At 32.5% G+C, this 12,684-nt stretch overlaps 1 protein-coding gene across 1 annotated transcript; it reads left to right on the forward strand.

The window, feature by feature from the left end:
- Positions 1-9,092: 9,092 nt before the first annotated feature.
- Positions 9,093-11,822, forward strand: LOC132741686 (uncharacterized). The gene is made up of 3 exons (XM_060729915.1): positions 9,093-9,353; positions 10,366-10,531; positions 10,681-11,822. Exons 1-3 carry the CDS (start codon positions 9,156-9,158, stop codon positions 11,121-11,123), a joined length of 807 nt encoding a protein of 268 aa, XP_060585898.1. The 5' UTR covers positions 9,093-9,155; the 3' UTR covers positions 11,124-11,822.
- Positions 11,823-12,684: the final 862 nt, after the last annotated feature.

Raw genomic sequence — 12,684 nt, forward strand, 5'->3', positions numbered from 1 at the left:
TTTCCTGTTGTTATTTCTCATTTGACTTTGTGTTGCTGTTGCATTCTTAAAAATCAATAACTTAAAAGCATTATATCATTTCAAAAACATATTAAGAATGTTTCAGACATATCTTTGAAATGATAAGCAATGCTATAAGTAAAGGTATAAAATGTCAACTGTTTCTTCAACTGTCCAGTTAGCTCAATATGTAGAACGTTGGGCTGTGTATCGGGCAACCTGCGTTCGATTTCCGGACAGCGCAAGTCACTTTTGTTGTAATTGATTTTGAAATAATGTCTACGGTCATTCGCACGGTTCCTCTGCTCTGGCATGTGCAGAAGTTATCAGTTTCTTCCGAAGGTGAAAGCAACTAGCTTGACCAGGAACGATGAGGTGTCTGAACTGTACCCTGGTAAATTTAATGTGAACTACTTTGATCCGGAGGATAAATTACCAACACTACCAATTGCTTCTTCAAAAACCTAGTGGCAGTATAATTTTTGTGTCGCCTCTACGGAGTAGTTGCGACATATAGGGATCACTTCTCCGTCGTCCGTCTGTCTGTCCGTTTGTCTGTCTGTCTGTCTGTCTGTCCGTCACAAAACTTGTCCGGACTACTTCTCATAAACTACTGGTGCAATTTCATCCAAACTTTACAGGAATGATCAGTACCAAGTCTAGTTGTGCATATTGTCAGCATTTTCCGGTTCAATGATTTTTGTCAGAGTTATGGCCCTTTAATAATTTTTAATTTTAAAGTTTGTCCGGACTACTTCTCTTATACCACTAATGCAATTTCAATGAAACTTTACAGGATTAATCTGTAGCTCAAGTCCTTGCGCATATTGCACGGGTTTTCCGGTTGAATGATTTTTGGCCGAGTTATGGCCCTTTGATAAAAAGGTGTTTTTTTCTGTGTGTTGCCAGATACACAAAAGCTTGTCCGGACTACTCCATATAAACTACAGGTGCAATTTCATCCAAACTTTACAGGCATGATCAGTACCAAGTCTAGTTGTGCATATTGTCAGCATTTTTTGGTTCAATGATTTTTGTCAGAGTTATGGCCCTTTAATAATTTTTGATTTTAAAGTTTGTCCGGACTACTCTTATACCACTAAGGGGGCAGGGGACCTAAAAATGAAAAATTTTGTATTTCAGTGTGACCAGAAACACAATTCGAAATATTTCAAAATCTGTTTTACAGGCAGATAACCAGTTGCACAGCATTATTCAATGATATATGACATACATTGAAGAAAATAATAGTTTGCATGCATTGCTCCTTCAAAAAATGACTGACAGCAATTTATATTTACCCCCCACCAGCCAAAATCACACCTAAAAATACCAATGATGGGCAATCTTCATGAAGGTTGCAGCATACTCACAGAAATCCGCCCGATTCCTTTAAAAAATATCAGTAACACGCAGTGCAAGCTATAGCCATTTTCAGAAAATGAACAAATAAAGTGTCCTGTCATACGTTTAGATTTTTTCACAAAATTTATCTGAAATTTCTTACTGGTTTTGGCGCCAACTGTCAAAGCTTGATTTTTAACTTTTTCACCTCCATTCGGAGAGTCAGTAAATACATACAAAGCTACCAAAATGCTTAGTTTCGGGTAAAAACCCAAAAATATATATCTCATTTCCTACACACAAAACAAGAAAGAAATACAATGACAGAGAAATATCAGGAAGTTATCAGTACCTTCAAAACACCATGTCTGATTTATTAAAAAATTTGACCGGGGCCATCATACGAATATGTCCCTGCCCCTTAAGATTTTTTATGTGATCCGCATTAAAGCGTTTCCTTTTATTTTCTTAAATATGGAGTATTTCGCATTAAACGTTAACTTCGAAAAGTGAATACTGCGGTTAACTTTGTATTTAATCAAATATTTAAAAAAAAGACCCATTTCAGGGGAATAACTAGTACAAATGACCCATGCCTGTTATATGATTTACTTAATATCAAGTGCCAGGAACCTGTGAGATGGTTATTTTTTCAGTATTCCACCCTTCATTAAATACCATAAAGTATTTTCAGAGTATTTAAAGTCTTTTTGGAAGGAGATTAAATAGCAAGAAAAACAATATACAGCCACATTTAATGTCCCAAAATGAATTTTACAGGAAAACCAGACCCCATTTATTCTGGCATACACTGAAAGTGCAGTAAAGATACCACTGTTGACTTATATGACATTATATACATTTTGTAACAATTAAAAAGTGCTCAATTATGCATTATTATGTCAATTTGCACAATATAAAACTGTTAAAACTGGATAAATGTGCACATTCTGTGAAGTACAGTGTTTGCCAAAATTCCAAAATTTTTATTACCTCCCTTGACTTTACAGTCTACTTACTCTACATAACTTGATAAATCCTACCAGTCACTTCAAATTTTGACTAACAAATGTAGAAGAATGTTTATGGGCACATTTGGGTCAATTCCAACACATTTTATAAATTTGAAAATTTCCTTAAGGGGGCAGGGGACCTAAAAATGAAAAATTTTGTATTTCAGTGTGACCAGAAACACAATTCGAAATATTTCAAAATCTGTTTCACAGGCAGATAACCAGTTGCACAGCATTATTCAATGATATATGACATACATTGAAGAAAATAATAGTTTGCATGCATTGCTCCTTCAAAAAATGACTGACAGCAATTTATATTTATCCCCACCCAGCCAAAATCACACCTAAAATATACCAATATGGGCAATCTTCATGAAGGTGCAGCATACTCCAGAATCCGCCCGATTCCTTTAAAAATATCAGTAACACGCAGTGCAAGCTATAGCATTTTCAGAAATGACAAATAAAGTGTCTGTCATACGTTTAGATTTTTCACAAAATTTATCTGAAATTTCTTACTTGTTTGGCGCCAACTGTCAAAGCTTGATTTTTAACTTTTTCACCTCCATTCGGAGAGTCAGAAATACATACATAGCTACCAAAATGCTTAGTTTCGGGTAAAAACCCAAAAATATATCTCATTTCCTACACACAAACAAGAAAGAATTACAATGACAGAGAAATATCAGAAGTTATCAGTACCTTCAAAACACCATGTCTGAGTTATTAAAAAATTTGACCGGGGCCATCATACGAATATGTCCCCTGCCCCCTAATGCAATTTCAATGAAACTTTACAGGATTGATCTATAGCTCAAGTCCTTGCGCATATTGCACGGGTTTTCTGGTTGAATGATTTTTGGCCGAGTTATGGTGTTAAGGTGTTTTTTTCTGTGTGTTGCCAGATACGCAAAAGCTTGTCTGGACTACTCCTCATAAACTACTGGTGCAATTTTATCCAAACTTTTCAGGAATGATCAGTACCAAGTCTAGTTGTGCACTGTCCGTCTGTCTGTCCGTTTGTCACAAAATTTGTCCCAACATGTGATTGGCCATCATGAGGCGACACATGTGATTACTGATCGCTCTTGTTAATGATAAAGGGATGCTTTGATACGATTTGATTTAGTGAAAATCATATACAATACTATAAATAATTAAATATTATAAACCTTTACAGATCAGTCCTAACAATGGCACGATACATTCGGATAAAAAACGTATATTTGACTTTATACTACTGCAACTACTTGACGAATACTAACAGTGCCAATGTTGTGTAAGCCATGTTTAATTTGCAAATAAAGTAGAGAAAAATAGAATCCCTAAAGAAAGGCCAAAACGGCAAATAGCAAATGTTGCGTGCTCGGTTTGATTGAGTCTGTTCCTGGACAGTAATGGTAATTGCAAGCTTCCGTCCATGACCCTAGCACCGGTTTAAGTAGAATCCAACATTTAACATAAACTGGGTAAAATTTTGAATTTTGAAACATCTGAAGATTTCTTAATTTGGCTGTCATCGTGGAACCTTTAATGTGACACGTAAGTGCAAACTCCATGAAAAGCGTCATATGGTTCCCAAGTAAGAAATTGCGTGTGCCCTAAACGAGAAATCAGTCGTGAAAATAAAATGTAATTTTGACTAGAGGTTACAAAACCTCATAACAAGAAATCAGTGCGGATCTCTTCGCAAACTTTTACCAGAAGTGTGTACTCCATTGCCTTGTGATTATAACAATTATAAAATTAATTCTATGTTTTTAAAGAATTGAATATTAATAAGTATTACGTATACTTGTATTGCATATTCAGTATTTAAAGAATAGTTCGAAACGGCAAAACAAGCAGGCTTTCTCAGATGAATCGTTAGACATTCATAGAAATGGGAACTCTATATGACCCATTACCCTAATGCTTAGACAATTCCTTATCCCGTTCTCTCAAAGCTAAACGCCCAAATATGACTAGAATATTTAATTTTAGAAAATTTATCATTTGTAAAATGAAACATTTGCAATTTGAGATAAGAATGCGAAGTTATTTTCCTGACGATGCTGTTTAATGGAGTTTTGAATCGGAAATAAGCCAATCTCTTTCTTTTTGTTTAGTTTGAAAAACAGATGACATCTTTCTTTCGTCAAAATATATAGATTGTATCAATTCCAAAAAAACAAAAAAGATGTTGCAACAGTTCAGGATTTGATTATGTATATAAACTTAATTTAATTTTAAATTTAAAGATTACCATTGGGTAAGCTCTGATAAAAACGAAAATGCAAAAATTAATCTTTGTGAATCTTTATTTTCATGAAATCATTTAGCATGAAAATAGTCTTTCTTTTCGTTGCTAACACAAATTTCTGTACTGTTAAATTTTCAGGGTATAAATGTACTTCTGTCTTACTAATACCAGTTATAGCAAAACTGAATATTGTAAGACAATTGGACTTCGGAACTGTACAAACTTACTATTTGATATAGTATGAATCGTAATAAAATATAATTGTCATTACAATAACATTGCCGAAAAAAACCAGATAAAACCAGAACTATGAACTAGGCATGTTGCAATTCACAATATTCCATATAGCATTCATTCGACAAGAAAGCTTACTGCTTACAAATGCTTACTGCTACATGTATAACATGTATAACATTCTTCTCTTACTGTCCAAACGTGTTACTAAAAATACATATTATATCTAATATAAATTAAATACTCCTTAGCAGATAATATATTATGTTCATGTTTCTATGTTTGGTATCTTGCCAAAGTGTAAAATATGTGACGCAGTTATATTGTAATTGCGACGTTAGACGCCTTGGTTATTATAGTTTGTTTAATGATTCGATAGAGTCATTGGCTTTCAATAACCTTAGATACTTGATAGTTTTTCTTCCGTTGATGTCATACTTATTCAGGGTACTTTTGAAGCGCATAAAGTAAAAATTCATAACATTTAAAAACGCCAATTGTGAATATTTTAAATTAAGAAATAATTCATTTCCAAAAATTGAATAAAGTGTGTGTACATAGATGATAAATGGGTTAGATTTCACCATATTCATTTTAAATCGGCTTTCATTTTAATACTTTTACAGCAATACATAATGACTAAGAGTTAGATGCCAATAATATCGGTTTTTTATTAGTGAATGGCTAGTATAATAAATAAAAGGATACTTTAATAAACGTTCTTTAATTATGTATAGGTTAAAGTTTATTAGTACTATTTACAAAATTAAATTGGTTAGGCGCGGCGCAGTGAACTAGCAATCTGACTAAAGTTCAGATCTACTTATTTCTGAAGACGATCGTATGTTTCGCTTTCTTTACATAGGCATTTGAAGAAGTATCAAAATACCGTTATACCTGAACGTTAATCAATTGTTGATTTTTTTGTTAGAAAAATATGTTTGAAGTAAGTTTTAACAAATTACTTGAAAAAATATAGTCAATTTTTAATGGGCAAGATTGTTTTGCCAGTTTACCAGTCGGCTATATGGACAAGTTAATGTGTTACGATTCATTTGAAATACTGCAATCCTATTGGACAAAAAATAATTTCAAACACTAACTGACTAAGTATCCTAAATTAAAACTATAAATGAATCTTTGAATAAAAGGAAGTAGTGTCACCCGTTCATCATATGAGTTAAATCACCTGATCATTGTTTCTGATAACATAATATCTATCTTAAATTACGTCATTCGGTCCATGATAAAACATAATACGAGCGAAAATGATCCAATGCAACAAAGTATTTTTTGCACGCGTTTGCTACTGAATACGTGAGTGTATAAATATAGTCGGTTTAAAGATAATCAGGTACATTTAATGATTATCCGAAAACTACCTCGTAATGAATACTGCAAACCGACAGAAAATATGTTTTTGAAAATAAGACGGGAAATTCCCCTTTTAAACCCTGACATATCACTATCACTACATTGAATACTGTACATACAAAAACGACAAACTACCTTTATAATAGTATGTAGGCAAAAAAGACAATTGAAATAATGACAAGTAAAATGGTTTCCTGCGGGGAACATTTATAATGATTTAAAGATATTTCATTTAACTATTTTCAACATTGTTTGGGGAAAAAATAGAAAAAAATAACGTTTGTATCAGGAATATAGTTGACAATAATCGATCAATAGAAGAAGGTCTTTGTCGAAAATAAAACAATATTTCTGTTTAAGAAAATGATTAAATAGCATTGTATGAATAATTCCGTGCAAAAAATAAAACATAAAGTAAACACACAAGTTTACGCAGAAAATATCTCTATCTATTATGGCAGATGCCACAAACGAATGTTTTAATTCTGTGGATTTTCACTATAAACAATTTATTGTTTGTAAAATTTCAGATAGATATTAAAGAAACATTGATAACACATCATGCAAGTTTTTCCAACTTAAACGGTAAAATAATAATAGAAAATTAGACATATCACGTAATAGTGTTATGTTCTTAATTAGGTGTAATTCGGACTAATTCCCTAGCATTGTGTCGAGAGACCGGTGTGTATACAATGATTCCCTACAGGTAAATCCGTAACGTACCGGGAAACGGTATTTAGCTAGGTTTTCGAATAGGTCAATTAACCAATCATGTACGGTTTACAGATCACATGCTCCTCCATGTACCGAAAACAGGTCACGTGCTCCTCCATGCCTCAAAAATTAAACGCGTACCAATACCCTGCGGGCTCCGGCCCGCAGGGAATAATAATAATAAACAATAATGCTGGTGATGATGATAATAATTATTAAAATTAACAAATGGCAATAACACAATTAAAGACAGACATGAGTCTTAAGAAATGCACTTCTTTTAATCAGTTATATACAATTATGAAGTTTCAAGGTGACCCCTCCAATACTTTATGGATAATTCCCGAGAAAAAAATGAATCGATGATATTGGGTGTGTGAACAACATGCTGATTATCCTCTTTATACACGTTATAGTAAAGAAATGTGTTTCTTTTAATTAAAAGCATCATTGTTGATAATGTTTTCTCATTTATAACACCGGAGCTACAAAGGCTTTCTGTAATTCTGCTTTCTCAATGATAAATTATTGCTTGTTGCATAAGAATTCGGGGCACTAGAACCCTACCAGCTGGATTAATTTCCTTAAAACATATCATGCTTTCAACTTTTTAAAAAACCGAAAATATATCTTCCTATATTACACACTTTAAGATGATACAACACACATCATACATATTCACACCTTATACCGAAATAGTCAACGGGTCTTCCTGGTGATTCTGGGGTTATTTTAATATTTTTCTACATGCATTTGTTAGAACAAACAGTCTGTTTCGAAGAAATCCATCATGGATTGTCGAAGAAGTCGCGATTAAAAAGTTTCACATGAGCGGAAATATTTGCTATTAATCAACATGATTTACTAGAGTTATTTTTAAGCACAAAAATAATACGTAAAAGTAACTAATAAACAACTTTGCTTTTCGCGCACGATTTTATAAGTTAAAAATGCATAAACTGACTCAATCGCATTTTCTTTGCCCTTTTCGTCAACCTTCGGATAAGAAACTCAAACACAATAGTAAGAATACACGGAACGGATACGGTACTTAATTTGGTCTAACCTACTCTAATAAACTAATCATGTAAACAAATAGTAATTTAATGCTAGGGGTTTTTGAATAAATTAATTCGAATATATCGAGTAAAGGTCCATCTAAATTAAGTAAATTCATAGGTTTACATTATTTATATACTTATTACCATGGTTGTAGAAACCGAAAGTACGTACAAAACGACTACCTGTTTACATTTATTCGGATTTGTTTACAATTGTGGGAATTCATTATGATTGTCACACATATTTTTAATCATAACTGTACCGAAAGAAACTTTATTGTCTAACTACGTTCGTTATTCAATCATTATCAACGATTGCACTCTCTGTTTTGTTTACATCTAAAGCCGCGTGGTAGAACTACTTTCAATCCGTTTTAAGTCCAAAGTAATTATTAGTAATAGCTGAGAAGTTCCGTTTGAAACTGAATGTTACCGGCTTTGTATTGAGTCACACCGATTTGTCCAAGGATAATTTGAAACACTATGACTAAATATTTTTGGAAAACAGCCATACTATCTACAATACCGGAAAGGAGTTAATTATGCATTTTATCATAGAAAAGAAAAAAAACAACAACACACGTTCCGGTATCTAAAAATAGATTTATTAAAAACCTACCCGAATCGGGGCTACTGTTATTGTCACAGTTTGTCCAAGGTTACGTCAGTTCACCATCGCGAGCTAGGGACGCGTCAAAACATTGTCCGGGTGTATTATGCTTGGTTCGATAGTGAGTTCCACTGAAGTGTACATTTTACACTACCCTCGAACGTTATTTATTCGAAATCATTCATATAACGAAGTCGCCCCAGTTATTCGCCGACGGCAAATGTTTGAAAAAAATTGACGTGGTCAGTCTTTGTTTAATACTTAAGAAGTAATGATAAAACTAGAATGCAAGCATTGAAACTGCAATTATTCCGATGTAGAAAGGAACAATACGTCCTTCAATTATCAAGTTAACATTTTCAACGAACGGTTTTACAAGATAGGTAATAAGTTATAAGCTGAGCTTCTTACCCGCGTGTATACTTATATAGATTTATGGTAGTACAGCTTTCGGGACAGTGAAGTAAATTTGAATAATATAATTATGTTGTCGTCAGTTTGCCTTTATCTGTCGTTAGAAACGTTAGCAAAATACATTCACATTCACAAAACAAAAAATGGATACGATACTAAAGAAAGTTTCGATGATTGTTTTGCTATGTGTTGTTGTCTGTCTAATAATAGTTTTGGCTTTAGTGTGGACAATGCCTGATTTACCTAAGACAGTTAAAAAAGATGAAATATGTTTGCCTAGTGAAACTGGTCCGCTTAAATGTGGTTCAACCACTGACTTATTACATGATTATCTCGAAAGGGTAAGTTTAAACTAATTTTTAAAGTTCATTAAAGACGAAAACTTTTACATTGAATTAAATATGAAATTATTCGAGATAAATGTTTTATAAGTTCAATAGTTAAATTTTATTTTTTTTCAATTACAATGTAGTACAAATAAGTCAGCAGTATGTTAAAGTCTTCAAAATAGTATCTTATTTAATAATTAGGTCACCTGATCGAATCGACATTTTTGAAAACAGATCATCTATTGTTTTAAAAGTAGTTTTTTATTTGTTTACTTTCATAGTTTGAATCAAAGGGTTAGTATTAAATTGTACAATGTGTACAACGGGGTTTATTTTAAATCGTTGTACACGAAGTAAGTGCCGTAAGTACACACTATAAACAGTTAATTTTACTATTTCAAACGTTTGTGTCACCAATTTGGAAATAGTTTTGCAAAACCAGATTATCATATAATACAATCATGTCGGTCAAATTTTGTATAAACGGTGTGATCTAGATATAACAAAAGAAAAGTAAATGAACACAGTAACACAATATAAAATGAAGAAGTGAACATTTATCTAAGCATGAAATTGATATGTTTCCAATACAAGTATTGCTTGAAGTTTTAATAATAGTTTAACAGTTGACATAGTGAAACAACGAATAGATTTATTTAAAACTACCTTGGGTTAAAAATGAATATGAGATTTCAGACAAGATTAAACACACGAATTTTAACAGCAACCCAACTGTTAACATTTTGCAAAGAGCATTAAGAATGCATGTAGTAATTACACCGATTGTTGTTATCCAGTTCGTGACTATAATATGTATGAAATTATTTAAAAGGTTGCTGCCATTCAATATGTTAAGGAACTGCATACTATTAGCTGCACAAAGGTCAAAAGGGTTTTCGCTGTCTATATTTCACAAAGAATAATTGATCTGCACTAAGTGTAAACTAAATAAATCTATGTAATACATAGGTGCATGTGTTTTTGTTACTAGCTACTAGTTAAAGGTTTCGCCTTTTTTCTACAGAAAATAAACAATCAATATGAAAAAGTAAAAAGAGAAGATGCAGAGAAACAAAAAAACTATCTTGATGGAAATAGAGCCCGCTTAATGAATATATATGACAAAAGTTTCTGGGAAATGAAACCAGCCGCAAAACTCACTGGAAAGGAGCAATCGAATTTGCGAAAAAGTATGCTTGTTTTTCGTTTTCTATTTCTTCCTTCCGTATTTAAATTTTTGCTATAAGAACACCTTGAAACAGTTTAACACAACCAAATATCGACGATAATTAATGTAGAAGATATTTCATTCGTAAATGATATTACCTTTATTTTACAGCTGACAGTACTGCTGATATGGTACCTATAAGACAGTGGTGTAACGGAAGAGAACTGTATGATACAAAAGGCTTTATAAGATATGGAATAAGATACAGAAATGGTCGACTAGTTGTTCCAGTGGATGGCACATATTTTATTTACTCTAATCTTGACATTTTCGAGTCCTGCAATCCTTCATCTGGCTTACCAGATGTCAAGGATATCAATAAACCAATTAAGCACGGTATTTTTAAATTTAATATTCTTGAAGGTGAGGAAAACGAATTAGTAACAAATGTACAACCACATACTATCTCTACCAACCGATACTACAATTCATATAATAGCTATGTTTCATCACTCGTAGAACTAAAAGCTGGTGATGAACTTTCCGTTAAAGTTAGCAACATTACATACATAAGATACACAAGGGACAATTACTTTGGTGTAAATCTGATATGACCTCATCGCTGTCGGGGCCACGTGCACGTCGTGGTGAGCGCACATAATACTAAGAGTCCCGATACCTTATACTCATGTAGCATTTTTTCACACGAGACAATTATTTTGGAGTATATCCGATATAACAAAATCCTCACCCTGGGAAACACGTGCACGCCGTGGTGAGGGCACAGCCCATCAATATGAATAAAGATACATATAATAGGCAAGCTGTTAATAATGGGCTGACTGAGTTTCCCGTCAAGCCCCCATAAAAAAGAAAAATACACAGAAATTTTTAATATGGATATAAATTTCACTTCAAATAATGATACAACAGCCCTGGACTAAAAATTTTTTTAATGCACCTTTTTAAAATACAGTTTATTTCAAATATTCAGTCTGATAACTACAACTTGCACGTGAGTTCATTGTGGACTGATGGTTTTGATCTTCACTTTTAATACTCCTTCTTTGAATAATTGATTAATTAAAATTTGGTGTGATTTAAATATTTTAATTAATTAAACAATTAATTAATTAATTAATTAATCAATTGAAACTTTATTTTGATTTAAATATGTTGTAAATACATTATGTATATTTGTAGAATTGTTTAAATCTTGTCCAGTGTATTATAGCTGGGTCTATGTTCTTCAGTTTGTACTCCCTATAGTAAAGAAATATCAACAAATAAACAGACAAAAAAGAAATAATTTATGCATTGTTCACATTTGTTTTTCCAACTTTCTTCTACTCTACCACATGGAAGATCTAACTCCTTTAATACATGGTTCTCACATCAGAATACAAACTCACAAATTAGGATTGGTAGAAAGTTTATTTAAGCATTAGATCTGTCAAATCAAATATCGCAGAATTTCAATATGCTAACAGTCGTATAATTACTGTTTTTTACATTTAGTTGATCCTTATTATGTAAGACAATTAATAACAGTCATGAAAATGCGAGACATGCTATTTTAAGATTTTAAATGTTTATGTCCGTCTGAGATCAAAACTTATTTAGATGAAAACAAACAGAAACTTTATATGATGCTGCTCGTTTAGCCGATGATTATTCTTTTACTAGGAAATTCTAATTTATAAACATAAGGAAACCCACTTCCTCACACTTTTGTTCCAAATGCAATTTAGGTGATACACCTTGTTCATCATGTCACACAGTTACTTCTAAATTAAACAGTTTCTTCTTAATTAACCAGTTATTTCCAAATCAAACAAACAGATACTTCAAAAACAAAGTCATCTGATGAACCTAACTTCATCTTCTCGTTAATGTAAGACACCGAGACACATAATTCCACAACCCTTAACTTTCAAAAGGAAAAGTCCAGAGGGTGATGATGCCAAACCCATTCGTCTTACGACTCCAGAATGTAAATCAAAGTTATACAATTTCCATGGTCAGAAAACGTAAATATTATTCTGTAATGGGGATTTATGAACAATTTCTTTCGGATGTATCAATTATAGGTAAAAAAGAGAAAATAAGAATCCCTAAAGAAAGCCAACACAGCAAAATTGAAATGTTGCAGGCTCTGTTTGACTAAGCCTGTTC

Source organism: Ruditapes philippinarum, unplaced genomic scaffold, assembly GCF_026571515.1.
Source record: "Ruditapes philippinarum isolate M1 unplaced genomic scaffold, ASM2657151v2 ctg2999_1_1_1_1, whole genome shotgun sequence".
Taxonomy (NCBI): Eukaryota; Metazoa; Mollusca; class Bivalvia; order Venerida; family Veneridae; genus Ruditapes; species Ruditapes philippinarum.

What these genes read in the sequence shown, in the direction of transcription:
- LOC132741686 (XM_060729915.1), top strand. Translation starts at nt 9,156, where the DNA reads ATGGATACGATACTAAAGAAAGTTTCGATGATTGTTTTGCTATGTGTT. An exon ending in TACATGATTATCTCGAAAGG is followed by an intron (nt 9,354 to 10,365) that starts GTAAGTTTAAAC and finishes TTTTTTCTACAG; the next exon opens with AAAATAAACAATCAATATGA. An exon ending in GCAATCGAATTTGCGAAAAA is followed by an intron (nt 10,532 to 10,680) that starts GTATGCTTGTTT and finishes TTTATTTTACAG; the next exon opens with CTGACAGTACTGCTGATATG.